The sequence below is a fragment of the Peromyscus leucopus genome, chromosome 1, assembly GCF_004664715.2.
Source record: "Peromyscus leucopus breed LL Stock chromosome 1, UCI_PerLeu_2.1, whole genome shotgun sequence".
NCBI lineage: Eukaryota > Metazoa > Chordata > Mammalia > Rodentia > Cricetidae > Peromyscus > Peromyscus leucopus.
Genome location: NC_051063.1, coordinates 180906712 through 180923511, shown reverse-complemented (window position 1 = coordinate 180923511; position 16800 = coordinate 180906712). Strand labels below are relative to the sequence as shown.

Genomic DNA, 16800 nt, shown 5'->3' with positions numbered 1-16800 from the left:
ATCAAAACACATGGGAAATGATCATTGAAGAAGATTTCTGGTCCTAGAGGGTGCCAGAGCAGCTGTCATGGGACAAGGGCCATCGGAAGTACAATTTATCCTCCACCATGATGTTAGTTTGCCTGGCAAGTAGAGTGTGGTATACACAGGTGTCTATTCAACACCAGGCAAACAGTCAAGATTCCATGAGAGTATAAAAGCCACAAGAAAGTCAGTTCTATTGGCAACAAGTTATTGGCTTCTTTGCACATCATATGGTCAAAGGGAAAACTCCACTTTCTGAAAGTTGAAGATTAAAATGCACTAAATACAGTATGATCAGTTCATATAGGCTGTTGATCCAACCATCTGACAAAACTCTCTTACTCATTTAACTAGTCTTAGGAAGACAAGGGGCTAAACCTTAACTTTCTTTGTTGATTTCATAAGGTGATAAATGAGTAAAATTTGTATGATAAGACAAACTAATATTTTACATAGTTATACTAAAATTAGGAGAAATTTATTTTCTTAACCATATCAAACTGAATAATGACAAAATTGAGTAATGTCTCATAATAACAAATGGTACAAAACATGGAAAACAAAGAGAAGTGAGGCGAGAAATGTATACCAGCCACCAACCATGATGATATAATAGAGCAATGCAGCCTCGCAAGATGGTGGAGAGAGTATAAAAAGCCAGGAAGGTAGCCAACAGGACAAGGATGTTCTGGGTTGCTCTGGACTCAGGGTAGTTTCTCCTGGAACCATGAGAGCTGCGGATATTTTGAACCCTCCTCTTGTGTCTGCAGAGTACGACAATCATGGAGGCACTGGACCATGTGATGAGCACAGCAAAAAAGGACTCAGGACAAATCACCAATGCTGTATAGAGTGAGTCACTTATTTCATCACGCCCTACAGTAGAGCAATATCCAAAATCTCGACCTTTTGTAATATTTTTGCTATTCATTTTGATAATTTTGTGCATAAGGAAAATGAACCATATAACAATGTAGAAGACCCACAGAAGGAGAATGGAGCAGTCAATGTACTTTGAAGCTTTGACTTTATTGTCATTCCAACAGGAGTTCCTAGGACTGAGGGTCATGGCCTGGAAGACACTCAAGAGGCAAGTGGTGCCAATGGACACACTTCGAGCAAATCCTTGAATGTACAGTAGGAGGTCACATCCAAAATCATTCAAGAACTGATTCAATCCCCAAACTACCATTGTTTGGGGAACTCCTGCAGAGAGAATGACCAAGGTATTGGCTGCTATTAGGTGCATGAGAATCAAATCTGTAACCTTCAATGTATATTCTCTGTAGTAAAGGAATAGATAGTAGAACTTAAGATGGAGATTTCCCAGAATTCCAGCGGTAGTTTGTGATAAGAAAATGATTCTGATAGCCAGATTCCAGATATTCATTCTGTGATTCAGTTCAATACATTTATGAATATGGGTACACTATTTCTTAGGTCAAATGAAAAAATGGCAAATGATGGTAGCCAGGGGTGAAGAAAGATGCCATTAATCCATAAAGCTCCTCAGAGGCTTAAACTGAGTGTCCTTGAAATTCAGGAGTTCAAGGCCAGCCTAGATTACATAAAAAAACGTACCCCCAAATTTTTGACAGGAGTAGTTATTTTCTGTGTAGTTACTTTGAAATTCTTAATACTTCAGAATGCAAGAGTTGATGGAAAAATAGCAATCAGGTTTCCTAAAAATGAAACACTCAGGATGATAAGATGTTGACCCATTAAAAACTTGTTACAGGCAGTGTAGACACACTGAACGTAAGTCTTTCAGAATATACTGATATTTCTAGTCATGTTGTAAAAGAAATCAGCTTTAAGAACAGCCACAAAACTTAAATAAAGCAATATGTTTTTCCAACACAACATTATTATTGATTACTTGATTTCACATAATGCACCCTGATCAGAGTCACTTCCCTGTTATCCCATGTCTACTCACTCTTCCTTGTGACCTCCCCCAAAGAACAATTTTTAGAAAAGGAAAAATACCAAGTCCAATTTGTGTTGTCTATATACTCACTGGATCATGTTCACTTTTCTTTATTAAAGCAATTCTTAATGTATATCTCACCTAAAGTCTAAAGATATTAATGAAAAATGTATAGTAACACTAAAATCTATAGTCTTGTTATAGGGTAAAAGTTCTTCTATCTTTCTCAACTGGAGCCTTCTTAGATTTAACCTGAAATTGGCTGTCCATTTTCTACCCACTCCATGATAATTCCCTTGGGAATGTACCTGACCCTGTTCTAGGCAGTGGGGGCTAAAGTGCCCCAGCTAACTGTGTATTTTGGATTCTGTAAATTGCTTCCATGCTTTGCTTTCTCCTGACAATTGCTAGCCAGGATGATGATTTTCTAGATTATTTGCCTTTAGAAGCTCCATGTAAAAGGCATTCCTGGCAGCTCTGGGAGAAGTATTTCTGTCTAGGCAGTCACCAAGGCTCCTAAATATAAACTCTGAATATGGACTTTGGTTGGGCTCTGTGGTCTTTTGGTCTTTTCCCCACAACAGTCTGAAATAAGAAAAAAATTATTAAAAGCACAAAATGGTATAGAATGATATTTCAAGTGACAGAGTACATCATATTGAGTAATAAGCTAGTACTTATGATAAGTCACACCTCAGAGACATATACACATGTGAGCAGACTCAAGACAGGACTGTTAGAGAGAAGGTAAAATCTGTTGTGATAAAATCTCAATGTATACACAACAGAATGAAGTAAGCAAAATATGCTAGGAGAAACTGAAAGAAGGACATTATCTGATGTGTAATAGCTACTAGAGAAATGTTCAGTGTCTCTTTTGAAACTGTGTCTGAGATAATCAGACACCACTCCGAAGTCTAGAGTGGAAATGACAGAAAAGAAGGCATTTGTTTACACAGCCCACCAGTGTAGTGACGTTGGAGGAATCCATTAAGACACCACACTCTATTCTCATGAGAGAAGTTGTCTGCAAACCATTCCTAAATTAGGTGAAATGCCCTTGTAGAAGGAGACAGTGTCAGCTGTGAATCAGCACCTGGCTGAACCATGCAGCCCCAGGGAGATACTGTTGCCCCTCACAGTCAGCTGTCAATCAAGAGCAATGTAGCCTAGGAACTGAAAAAGTTTACACAGAATGGGGATATGAGCTGAGACATTAGAAACTACCAAATACAGGCTCCTCTTCCCTGTGAACTTTCATGTAGAACACCCTAGGAAATGGCTGCAGCAGAAATAGAAAATACTCTATTAAATGATGTAATAAAGGCCAAGAAAGATAGATACCTATAGTGGGTAGCCATTCCAGCTTTGATCTGGAAGTTTCAACCCCCATTGAGACTCTGGCTACTGTCATGCCTATGAGGCAGGGCCAGGGGAGGGACCTGGAGACCTGAGATCTGGATGGGCCAGTGCTCTCTCGGTTCCAGGACCTTGAAAGGTGGAGCAGAGATCCAGAGAACACCGCTGGACTGCGATACACCTTCCCCAGACCCTGTGACCTACCTGTCCCTTAATTTGTAAGTTACACCATTAAATAAATCTCCTTTTAACTATGTGGAGTGCCCTTAATAATTTCACCAATATCTGTTGCCCAACGTTGGGCACAAACTCACGACCCTGAGATTAAGATTCTCATGCTCTACCGACTGGTTCTGGGACCCTGAACGGTGGAGGTGGACCATCCAGATCTTGGGTCTCCAGGCGCCTCCCCTGGCCCTGCCTTGTAGGCATGACAGTTGTCAGAGTCTCAATGGGGGTTGGAACTTCCAGATCAAATCTGGAATGGCTACCCACTACAGATACCCACTGTCACAAAAATGACTTCACAGCTTCTAATTTTTAGAAATGTGTGTTTATGTGGGAGTGAGTGTGGGTAGCATTCACAAAATTTGAAAGGGGCCCATAAGAATAGGTCAAATGTGATCAGGATGATAAAACACTACATGTGTTTTGAAAGTGAAGGAAGGAATTGTGTATATTGGGCTATATAAGCTGGGATGAGGGAAGAGAAATGGAGGAAGGGGAGGGGTTGAGTCTATCAAAATAGTAAGTATGAAAATGCCTTAAGAAAACTTGCTATTTTATAACCTAGCAAAATGTAAATAATAAAGAACAATCCAAAAAATAATAATCAATAAAAAGTAAATGAAGAAAATGTTGATAATACAAAATTTGTTGATTCATATATAAAAATCAAGAATTTTATGCCTTGCAGTATCTGTGAATGCCACTACACACATTGACGTAAGGGACACATCTGCTTAATCAGGACAAACATAACCTTACCCACCAATAATCACACTTTCACAATTTTTTCCAACATTCTCATCTGTATTTAACTATTCTGAGAAGAAGCAATTTGTAGAACTATAATTTAATTTGTGTCATAGAAGGTAAGTAATTTTTATAAGGTATAGCTGCATCTCTTTAATTTTTGAAAGAAAAAAACATAATTGCACCATTGTGGCTTTCTTCTCTCCAACCACCTCCAAGTACCTACACAAGCTCCAATTGTCAAATTCTTGGCCCTCGACCTCTTTTTCTTTAATTTTTGTTACAGGTAAATGTATATGGGTCTATGTTTTATACTAATATGTAAGTACAGCTCAGTATATAAAATATATGAAACCAGCTCAATTTGTAAAATGTGCCTTGTACATACATGATTTCAGTGTTTACAATTTGGTGCCAGATAACAAAGTAGGGCCTATTTTCTTGTACGCAAAGCAATTCCTTCATTACTTGTAGCTCTAATCACTAAAGGAAAATATTCTCAACGCAAAAGATCATTACAAAAAATACAGGTAATCCAAAGGTAGAAAACAGAAAAAGCATGAGTGATCAAAACCAGACAACAATTGATTGTGTTTTTGTTGTGCTGTGCCAATTTCCAGTTATACACCCACAATACAACCCCTGAATTCAGGGCTCAGGGCACATTGTAGTAGAGGAAGCAGAAAGACTTTAAGAGCCATGGATATATGCATCTGTTGTGAGACGGCATCTCCTAAAATGTTGGGAAAGCTATGCTCATGAACTCTTAACATGGTTGCATAAACAAATCTGAAAAATGACACCAACACATATGCTCACATGGAAGCGGGAAGTAACAAAAGTCCCCAATCATCCCACTTTTAAAAATAACCAAACAAGTGAATAATGACACCATCACACATGCTCACAAAGAAGGGGGTAGTAACAAAAGGCCCCAATCATCCCACTTTTAAATATAACCACACAAATGAGCTTAGTTTTTACATCACCCAATAACAATCATGGAAGCTTTTATCTGTCGATTATCCAGAAATGCCCAGTAGCAGCTCATCATCAACTAGCTGATGAGCACAAAATATAATTTTACGTATCAGTTGGGGCCCGGAGACCCCATATCATCTCAGACATGGGGCAAATGTGTGACTGCTATGGACAACATGGTTGGCAGGAACAGTTGTCACCATGTTCCAGACACTGTGCATCTATCATGACCAATGTGAGCACTGAAAGTTCTAAAGTGTGAGGGAAATGTGTGGAGATTTTGCTGCCTGGGGGAATACAGTGTCTCATATCATGCAGTTACAAGAGGCTGAGCTTCATTGGTATCAAACATTCATTGGAACCATATGGACCAGCACCATCTGCAGGTGTCCAAGCAACTGGAAATAGATGATCTAAAAACTTCAACTCAGAGACAGAAGTGCTACAAAGACCTTGAACAGAAAGATGGAGAAATTCTCAAAAAATCAGGAGAAACATGTAATTTAGGTTGAGATGAGGCATTCAGGAGAAGAAAATGAGGATACAGTGTATCTTTTGTGAAAAGGGTAAGGGGGGCTATTACAGCAAGAAAAAATAGAATAAGCACATTCCAGCCACAATATTAAAGATAGAATTTAGGCAGTGGTAGCACACGCCTTTAATTCTTGCATTCCAGAGGCAGAAATCCATGTGTTCAAAGATACAGCCAAGCATGGTGACTCACGCCTTTAATCCCAGAAAGGGAGCCTTTAATCCCAGGGAGTGATGGTAGAGAGCAGAAAGGTATATAAGGTGTGAGGAAAGAAACAAGAAGCATTTTGGCTGGTTAAGCTTTCAGGCTTTCAAGCAGCACAGTTCAGCTGAGAGCTATTTGGATATGAGGACACAGAGGAGTCCAGTCTGAGGAAAAAAGATCAGCTGAGAAGTTGGCCAGGTGAGGTTAGCTGTGGCTTGTTCTGTCTCTCTGATCTTCCAGTATTCACCCCAATAACTGGTTTGATTTTATTTTTTTTGTTTTTTGTTTTTTTGTTTTGTTTTTCGAGACAGGGTTTCTCTGTGTAGCTTTGCGCCTTTCCTGGGACTCACTTGGTAGTTCAGGCTGGCCTCGAACTCACAGAGATCCGGCAGCCTCTGCCTCCCGAGTGCTGGGATTAAAGGCGTGCGCCACCACCGCCCGGCTGGTTTGATTTTATTAATAAGAACTTTTAAGACTCATGCTACATCAGGTTCCTTGGTAACTTTTTAAAGAAATATATATATATGTATATATATATATATATATATATATATATATGATAAGGATACACAGTCACACACACACACACACACACACACACACACACACACACACACACAAGAATTGATAAGGATACACAGTGCCCAATATGAGGCAAGTGAAAAGACAAAACCGCTGGAAGCTTTTTAAAGTTCTACCTACCTGGAGTATACTTACTGAGAGACCGGGCACATTCCCAGAAAGATGATGCCAGTGGACCTGTACCAAAACATCTATGAGGATGGAAAGTGTTAGTTACAATTATTGACAAGATGCTTCATACTAAAAGGTGCTGTGGCTACTGAGACATCTTGAATGCCAATGACCAAGAAGTATGTGTGCCGTGTGTTTGAGAAATGAGCATTTATGTATCCATCTGCATTCAGTGGAGTGAGGTAAGAAGCAATGTTAACGAAAAGAAAGAGTGGCCAACATCAATCACAGGGTGAGATTGCTCTTTTGCTCAGATCTTTGAAGTCACTCTGCCTAATCTCAAAATGAGAGTTTGTCTTCATAGCCATAGGATTCTGCACACAAAGATGCAGTATGGTCAAATCCACTGAAACCCAATATCCTCACTGGTAAGCATTCACATTGTTTTATTTTATAAGAGTTGCATGTGTAGTGGCAAATTTAATTTGTAAAAAGATTTATTGTTAGTGTATGAATATCAATCTATATAACTCAAATTCGACAGCCTTTCTTTTCTGATCATATCTCATAGTGTGCATCAACACAGACATAAAGTTCAATACCAGTGCAGAGGTCACTTGATTTTTTTCCTACCTTAATAGAGACCACAGTCCTATTCTACTCAGTGAATAAATCTTCTCTCTCACATTTCCAGCTCCCTCAATCATGCCTGACCATCTTCTTGGATATTTCAGTTGTTTATGTTCACTAACATGTCAGCCAGAAATAGCATGTCCTTAGCAAATCATAAAAACAATTCAGTCCATGATGTATTTATCTTATAAAGACTTATCTACCCACCCTTGTTCCAAAAGAGAGGGGTTAAGTTGCATTCCACATTTCTCTGCTTCCAAAGTTATCACAGTGATCACATCAGACCCGTATTTCAATTGCCATGTGATTCTTTGTTCTGAAGAATTCCAGTGTAGGCAGTTCAGACACCGTGTTTTGCCTAATTTTCTTAGTATCCTCTACTGAGCCATGTCCACACTCATTCATAGATTTTCCATTTCTATGAGCTACAGCATATACTTCATGGTTGTTTTCTATTGCTTCATCTGTAATTTCTTTCTTTTTTGTATCCTAAACATTATAAGAAGTGGCAGGGGTGATGTTTTTAGTAACTAAGTGTACAAGTTATTAACATTTGTAACAGTTTATGAGACACTGTCCATTTTTTAGTTGCACTTTGAAGACCAGAACATAGAAAATCAGGGCTAAGTGACTCTTTATATCCAAATGCTCTTTGTGTCAAGTGGACCCTACAGACTTGAACATAACTAGTGTGGTACAAACACAGACACCAAAAACCCTGATCACAAAGGCATAGGACATGTTCTCAATCATATTCCAGGCTATATGCAGTTTGTGTTCCCTGCTTGATGTTTTATGTACTTCATTGGTTGTATCTTGTATGATTTGGCATGTCATCAAGATATGTTTAAAATTTGAGTATAACTATACCAGAAGAGAAAATTCAAGACAGATTTGGACCTGGATGTCTTTGCCTCATACTCATACTGTGACTCTTCCCTTCAGTGTTATTTTCCCAAGTTCACAGGGTAGATTCAAACGGTCATTGTACCAGGGCTCATTCAATGCAGACACAGTTACTGCCTCTGTGGCTCATCAATGTACTCTTAAATAAGAGTACATTTTACTCCATATGAGATTCATATTGTGTACCTTCCCACATGTGTGTGCTTCTTATATGTCCATTATAATGATTACTATGACTGTGAATCCAGTAAGTTCACCTAAAACAGTAATATGTGCAATGTTCATCTATACTACACATCATGTGAAGTAAGTGAATTATCACATTGATTTATTTCTGCAATACTTCATTTTCACAGATGAACTGTATTACCCTGGTGTTACCCACAATCATCCCCAGTAGGAGACTTAGATTATGGTAAAAAACAAATAGGAACTGGCACAAGATTAGGAACACTTTGTTCTTTCTCACTCATCTCTTAACTATGCAATAATTCTTGTGCCTTCCCTCTTTGTTCTACAGATCTATTTCTACCCAGGATTCCCATCATCAGACATGAGCACTTACACTGGCTCAGCAGCACACTGCAATATCATGTACTTACCTGGATTCTTACCTCTGCAATGTGGTGGGCTCAGTGTACAGATCCTGACTTCATAATAACCAGCACTGTAAGAGAGGAAGGGAGCTCAAACTCAAGCCAGAGATAAAGGTTTGAGACTCTATGACCTCACCTCCCTTCAGATTGACAATTTTCATGTCAACTTCCCTGGCAATGACAGTGTGGCTTTGGGAGACAAAATCGTTTATGAAACTTTTTTTCAGATGCTAATTAAAAAGACACTTAGGAGTTTCTTCTGTATATCTCCAATAATACAATGTGTTTTGAAGAGCTGTGTAGTTTCTCTGGTCGCTGAAGTGTGACCAGGTCTCCAGTGGAAGGTCCTAAAACTTTGAAATCAGATTCAGGACAAATTTACTTCAATCTCTATGCCTCATTGGATATCGGCTTCTCTGACTTCTTCCCATACAAATAAACTTAGTTCCTTTTAAAAGATTTAGAACATTTACTACTTAATGTCCTCTTGAGTATTTCATGTATTCATATACCTTTTAGTCAAGTCCATCCTTTTATCTCCTTCCATGACATTTATTTCCACCTACCACTTTTCCCTCCAAATATCATGTGTTGCTAATATCAAATCAAAACAAGCCAAACAGAAACAGACACTTCTTATACTTCTTGATTCTAGTATGTGCCTAGCAAGGGGCATCCATGGAAGCACAGGAAGCCTCTCAAAGTTCAAATCTAAAGAGGCTTGTATTAATTATAACTGCTTGGCCACTAGCTCAGGCTTATTACTGACTACCTCTTATACTTATATTAACCCATAATTCTTATAGATATTTAACCAAGTGGCTTGGTACGTTTTCTCAGTTCTGCCTTGTCATTTTGCTTCCTCTGTGTCTGGCCTGGCTTTTCTGAGCTTGCTACCTAAGATAGGACACCGCCTGCAGCCCTTGAGGCAAGGGGAAGGGCTTGGACTTGCCTCTACTGGCCATCCTTGTGAGGTCACTGCCTAGACCTGGTGACCTGGCTGCCTTCCTGTGCACAGAAAGGAAGGGCTTGTTGCCCCCTCTTGGCAACATTCCCTTTCTCCTGTGAATTCTCCCATAAGCCAACTGGCCTACTCTTAAGGCCAGTTGAAGATGATTCCTTATGGTTTCCCTAGTTAGGTTAGTGATGTGAAATGTTCCTGTCCCCAGCTCTTATCCAGGCCCCACCCCTGCAAAAGGCAACTGCTGACTTTTTTTTACCAAGTGTGTTTTGTTTATTCTACTTCCAAAACCCTTGAGCCAGAAGTAGGGGGCTTATACTCCCAAACTCTGAGTATCCAGGCTTTCCCCTGTTAAGTTTTCAGTCTGTTGTGCTGTGCCTAGTGATACCTGGGCTCAGAGGGCATTGCACTGTCTGGGTTTTATAAATGTCTTACTCAGGTTCAAACCTCCAGCTTGTAATTCAAGTGTATCTCTCTGACTTGATAAGCAAGCATTAGGCTTTGGTGTGGGAAGGAATTCTGCAATGTGAAACAACTTTGTTTTTTTTTTCTTTCCTCCCATCATGAAAAATAACTTTTTTCCCTTTTTTTTATTATTTATTTATTTTACAATACTATTCAGTTCTACATAATAGCCAGAGATTCCCTTGTTCTCTCCCTTCCTGCCCCCTCCCCTTCCCCCCAGCCCACCCCCCATTCCCACCGCCTCCAGATCAAGGTCTCCCCGAGGACTGGGTTCGACCTGATAGACTCAGTCCAGGCAGGTCAAGTCCCCTCCTCCCAGATTGAGACAAGCGTCCCTGCATAAGTCCCAGGTTTCAAACAGCTAACTCATGCAACGAGCCCAGGACCTGGTACCACTGCTTAGATGCCTCCCAAACAGATCAAGCCAATCGACTGTCTCAACTATTCAGAGGGCCTGATCTAGTTGGGGGCCCCTCAGCCTTTGGTTCATAGTTCATGTGTTTCCATTCATTTGGTTATTTGTCCCTGTGCTTTATCCAACCTTGATTTCAACAATTCTCGCTCATATAGACCCTCCTCTTTCTCACTAATTAGACTCCCAGTGCTCCACCAGGGGCCTAGCCATGGATGTCTGCATCCAGATTCCTCAGTCCTTGGATGGGGTTTATGGCACAACTATTAGGGTGTTTGGCCATCCCATCACCAGAGTATGTCAGTCCCGGCTGTCTCTCGACCATTGTCAGCAGTCTTTTGTGGGGGTATCTTTGTGGATTTCACCAGTGAGGCTACCTGGAAAACGAGACCCCAAGAAAGACATGGAGAAATGGATGAGATCTACATGAACAGCCTAGACATGAGTGGGAAAAATGAATGGCGAGGGTCGAGGGAAAGAGAGCAGGAGATCCTAGCTGGATCAAGAAAAGAGAGGGAGAACAAGGAATAGGAGACCATGGTAAATGAAGACCACATGAGAAAATGAAGAAACAAAGAGCTAAAGAAAATAACTTTTAAAGGCCAAACACCAGATTTGTACTTTTTTTTCTAACTGCCAAAACCATTCTTTTACATCTATATTCACTGTAACAATTGGGAAAAGAATAAATGCTGTCCATTAAAAACAAACAAATATACTAAATATTTTAACTGTAATTTTTGCTTGATAACTGTTCTATTATATGTTATTCTACTATGTTAAAGCTAAAACCTTCCTTTTTGATTAGACAGAAATGGGGAAGTGCTGTGGAATGTCATTCTATATTCTGTGAATGTGCTTTGCTCTGATTGGTTGATAAATAAAGTGCTGATTGACCAGCAGCCAAGCAACAAGTATAGTCAGAATAAGCAGGCAAGGAGAATTCTGGAAGTGGAAGTTCTGAGTCAGGAGTTGCCCTCATGCACCAGAGATGGATTCTGATCCTACAGCCAGCAGGCCCCCCAAACAGATCAAGTGGCACAACTGTTTCACAATGCAGAGGGCCTAGTCCAGTTCCATGTAAGCTCCACAGCCATTGATCCAACTTTCCTGAGTTCCCTCTAGTTTGGTTTGGTGGTTACTGCATGTTTCCTCATCATGATGCTGATGCACTTGTTAATAGAATCCTTCTTCTCTCACATTGACTGGAGCTCTGCCTCATGATTGGATGTGGATCTCTGCATCTACTTCCATCAGTTATTGGAGAAAAGTTCTGTAATTACAGTTAGGGTATTCATCAGTCTGATCTCTGGAACAAGCCAGTTTAGTTCAGGCACCCCTCCACTATTGCTAGTAAGCCTGGCTCGGGTCATCCTTGGGGATTCCTGGCAACTTCCCTAGCACCAGAGTTTCTTTCTATCCCTATATTGTCTCCCTCTATCTTGGTATCTCTTTCATTGCTTTTCCCCTCCCTCCTTGTTCCAGTTCAACCATCCCATTCCCAAATGCTCTCACCCCCTATCCCCTACCCTCCATTGTCCACCTTTCATCCCCAGTTTACTCATGGAGATCTCATCAATTTTCTCTTCCCAGGGTGGTCCATGAATCCCACTATGAGTCTTCCCTGTAAGTTAGCTTCTCTGGAGTTGTGGGTGGTTGCCTGATTATCCTTTGCTTTATATCTAGTATACACTTATGAGTGGGTACATACCATGTTTGTCCTTCTGAGTCTGGGTTACCACACTCAGGATGATATTTTCTAGTCCTATCCATTTGCCTGCAAATTTCATAATGTCATTGTTTTTCTCTGCTGAGTAGTACTCCGTAATGTATATGTACCACATTTATTAATCCATTCTTCAGTTGAGGGGCATCTAGATTATTTCCAGGTTCCGGCTATTACAAATAATATTGTTATGAAAATAGTTGAGCATGTGTCCTTGTGTTATGATTGAGCATTTCTTGGGTATATGCCCAAGAGCGGTATAGCTGGGTCTTGAGGTAGATTGATTCCCACTTTTCTGAGAAACCATCATACTGATTTCCAAAGTGGTTGTATAGGTTTGTACTCCCACCAACAGTATAGGAGTGTTCCCCTTGCTCCACATCCTCTCCAACATAAGGTGTCTGCATTGCTTTTGATCTGACAGATATGGGATTTCATCTCAGAGTTGTTTTGATGTGCATCTCCCAGATAATTAAGGATGTTGAGCAATTCCTTAAATGTCTTTCAGCCATTTTAAATTTCTTTGAGAATTATTTGTTTAGCTCTATAGCCCATTTTTAAATGAATTGTTTGTTATTTTGATATCCAGTTTCTTTAATTCTTTATATATTTTGGAGATCAGCCCTCTGTCAGATGTGGGGTTGGTGAAAATCTTTTCATATTCTGTAGGCTGTCTTTTTGTCTTATTTACTGTGCCCTTTCCCTTACAGAAGCATCTCAGTTTCAGGAGATCCAATTTGTTAATTGTTCTTCTCAGTATCAGAAGAGCAACAGCAAAGGAAATTAAAAGTCAATAGCCCTGATGATGCTAAAATTCTCAATAAAATACTAGCAAACCATATTTGTAACTATATCAAAACCATCAGTTGTTATTATGTGAGATTTGTAGGAGGTGACTGATGTTAATCCTTCTTTTATTGGTATCGGTGCAGGCTACAGCCATTGTCATGCAAACTGGGCCTCCTGATGCACACGTTCATATTTATGCAGTGAGAATATAATACACAAAGTGGTATGTGAAATCACCAAGCAGTCAAGTTTTCCTGAAAAGAATGAAAGCCAAAAGAAGGGCATATTTATTGAGAGATTTTGCTAGCTCAGATGGGCAAAGGGAAGCCTCTCACAGCTTCAAGTTGAAGAGTAAAATGGGACTCACACAATAGGACTGGACCATGTAGGCTGTTGATACAAAAAGCTAACTAAACTCCCATAATTTTTCCAGCTACCTACTTAACTGTCTGCATTGACCTTATGACTTGTGACAGATGAGTAAACAACTTTATACCAAGCAAAACATATCACTTGCATACTCATTATGAGATTAAATGATTTTTATTCCTTATCAGCCCTGAACAAAACCTGGATACAAAACAGTAATTATTAGTGACAACAAAGGGTCCAAAAGAAGGGAAACACATAGAAGCAAGACTATTGATGTTCACCAGCCACCAATTGTGATTATACAAAAGAGTAATGTAGCCTCTTAAGATGGAGGAGAGAGTGCAAAAAGCCAGAAAGGTAGACGCTAGAATCAGAATGTTCCTGGTGGCTCTGGATTCAGGAGAGTTTTTCCTGGAACCACGAGTGCTGAGAATGTGTTGAACTCTCTGTGTGTGTCTGTACAGAATGACAATCATGGATGCACTAGTCCAGACCATGAGCACAGAAAAAAAGACTTCAGGGAACACCACAAATGCTGCATAGAGTGAATCAGCAATTACACCCTTGCCTTCAATGAAGCAGAATCCAAAATCTCATTTTATGGTTACATTTTTACAATTCCTTTTGACAAGTGTGTATGCAAAATGAATGAAATTTATGAATATGTACATGATCCAGAGGAGAGAAATGTGGCAGCCAATGTTCTTCTTAACTTTGACCTTATACTCTTTCCAAATGGAATTCCTGAGACAAATGGTCAAGGCTTGGAACACACTCAAGAGGCAAATGGTGCCAATGGATATACTCCTACCAAATCCTTGTATGTATACTAGGATATTGCATCCAAACTCAGTCAAGAAATTCTTAAATCTCAAAACTGCCATTGTGTGGGGCACTCCTGTAGAAAGAACTATCAAGACATTGGATGCAGGTAGATGCATGAGAATAAAATCTGTGGGCTTTAATGTGCATTCTCTGCAGTAAAGGACTAGATAGTAGAAAATTAGAGAGAAATTTCCCAGAATTCCAGTTGTAACTTGTAAACCCGTAATAAGAAAATTAAAAAAAAAAAAATGATTGCCAGATTCCAGAAATCCATTCTGTCATTCGACAAAATTTCCTTTGGAATGTGGACACATTATTCTTCTGTTCAAATAAATACTGACAAACATTTACAGCCTGCAGTGGAGGAAGAAGCCATTAATCAATGGGACTAATGAGACACTGAAACACAAAGTCTTTTAAGTTTAAGTTTTAGTTGATCAAGGCCAGCCCTGACTGCTTGGAAAGTAATCCTTCTCAAATGTGTCACCGGATAGTTACTTTCCATGTATGTTACTGTGTGAACATGTAGTATCTCAGGATGTATATAATGGTGGAAGGAGAGCCATCAAGTTTCATAGAAAATGAATCATTCAGAACGATGTGACGTTAGCCCATGAGAAACAATGAAAAGTGACAGCCCATACAAACAAAAATAAGATACAAGACATCCAGAATATATTGACATTTTCTAGTCGTGTTGTAAAAGAAAACTTCAATAATACCAAAAATTAAATACATCAAATCTTTTTATTTATTGATTGATTGATTGATTGATTATGTATACAGCATGTATGACTGCGGGCCACAAGAGGGCATTGTATCTCATTACAGATGGTTGTGAGCCACCACGTGGTTGCTGGGAATTGAACTCAGGACTTCTGGAAGAGCAGTCAGTGCTCTTAATTTCTGAGCCATATCTCTAGCCCCAATATATCAAATCTTTATGTATGTCTTAAGTAAAATAAAAGATATGAATTGAGAAATTTGTAAATACCACTCAAGAACTAGAACAAAATCAGCTAGGAATCTTGCAATCTGAATAAGGTAAAACAAGGTGAAGACAAGAGCTGAGACCTAGGAACTACCAGATACACACAGTCTCCCTTTCATCATGCATTGGCACTATACAGCACCAATATAGAAAGTATTCTATTCAGTGAGGTAAGACAGTCCCAGAAAGATCACTAGCATACATTCTGTCTAAGTACAGTTTCATTAATTATAGGTTTTATAAATCTGTGATAATGTGGTGTGAATGTATGTTGAGTCCAGGAAACAAGAAGAAACTTAAAAAGTGTCTCTATGTGAGAGGCTTGGAAAAGAAAGAAAACACACATGACATGAGAACAGAAAGAAAATGATGAGCATGAAGCAGATAAGCTGAAATAGAAGCAGAGTGACAATGAGAGGAAGGAATGGGTCAACCAAAATCCAAATCTGAAAAACCCTTAAAGAAACCAGCTATGCCTAAGCTAATTAAAAACAAAAAAATAAAAATGAATTAAAATGAAAGATAAAAGGAAGAAAATATCAAACGTGATCTATTTGTATATAAACCAAGATCTTATACCTTGCCAATGCTCCTGAATGTACCCACCAACACTTTGTAAAACTCTTTACATCTGCTTAAGTAGGAAAATTAGAAGCAAATAAACCAAAAACTCCAGTCTAAGAAAAACTTCTATCTTCATTATGATTTCTCTTGCTGTGAAGAGGCACCATGACTGCAGCACCTATTATAAAGAAAAAAATTAGGAGAATTAGTTGGTGAAGTATTGCTTTCTCATAGGATAGAGGATTCACTGACTTTTTCAGCACAAATTAAATTAGTTCTTCAAAAGTGAAGATCTATAGCATTTAGTACTTAAAATGTTTGAGTATTTCATAGATGCATATGAGTTATAGTTCAGCACATGCCCACTATCTCCTTCCAATATCTTTATTATATCCTCCAACCACCATTCTCTTTAAATCTCATCTGTAAAAAATCAAACCAAAACAAAACAAACACTGAGACTACTTACTTATTTTCATATATGCCTAACTCAGGGAAACCTATGGATGCATTATTAGTCACTTATGGGTTGAATCTTTAGGCAATCTGACAATGTCTCTCAGAAACCATCTGTGACCTGTAGCTCTTCAAAAAGGTGTGGGACTTCCTAACATCTTTCACTGTGCTAAGATTTTGTCTAGGTTGATTATGTGCAGGTTTTGTGCATACTGTCCCAACAAGTAAATTCAAATGAATAAGTGACATGTTATCACTTACAAAACCTTGGAGTCATCTGCCACATCTGGTTCTTAAACTCTTTCTGTCTCTTCTTCCATAATAATCCCCGAGTCTTTGGAGGGAAAGGAATGATATAGATGTTCCATTTTAAGGTGAAAATTCCAGAGTCTCTTAATCTCACCAC

At 39.1% G+C, this 16800-nt stretch overlaps 1 protein-coding gene across 1 annotated transcript; it reads right to left on the bottom strand.

The window, feature by feature from the left end:
* Positions 1 to 502: 502 nt before the first annotated feature.
* Positions 503 to 1420, bottom strand: LOC114710855 (vomeronasal type-1 receptor 4-like). The gene has a single exon (XM_028895148.1). The coding sequence runs from the start codon at positions 1412 to 1414 to the stop codon at positions 503 to 505; it is 912 nt and encodes a 303-aa protein (XP_028750981.1). The 5' UTR covers positions 1415 to 1420.
* Positions 1421 to 16800: the final 15380 nt, after the last annotated feature.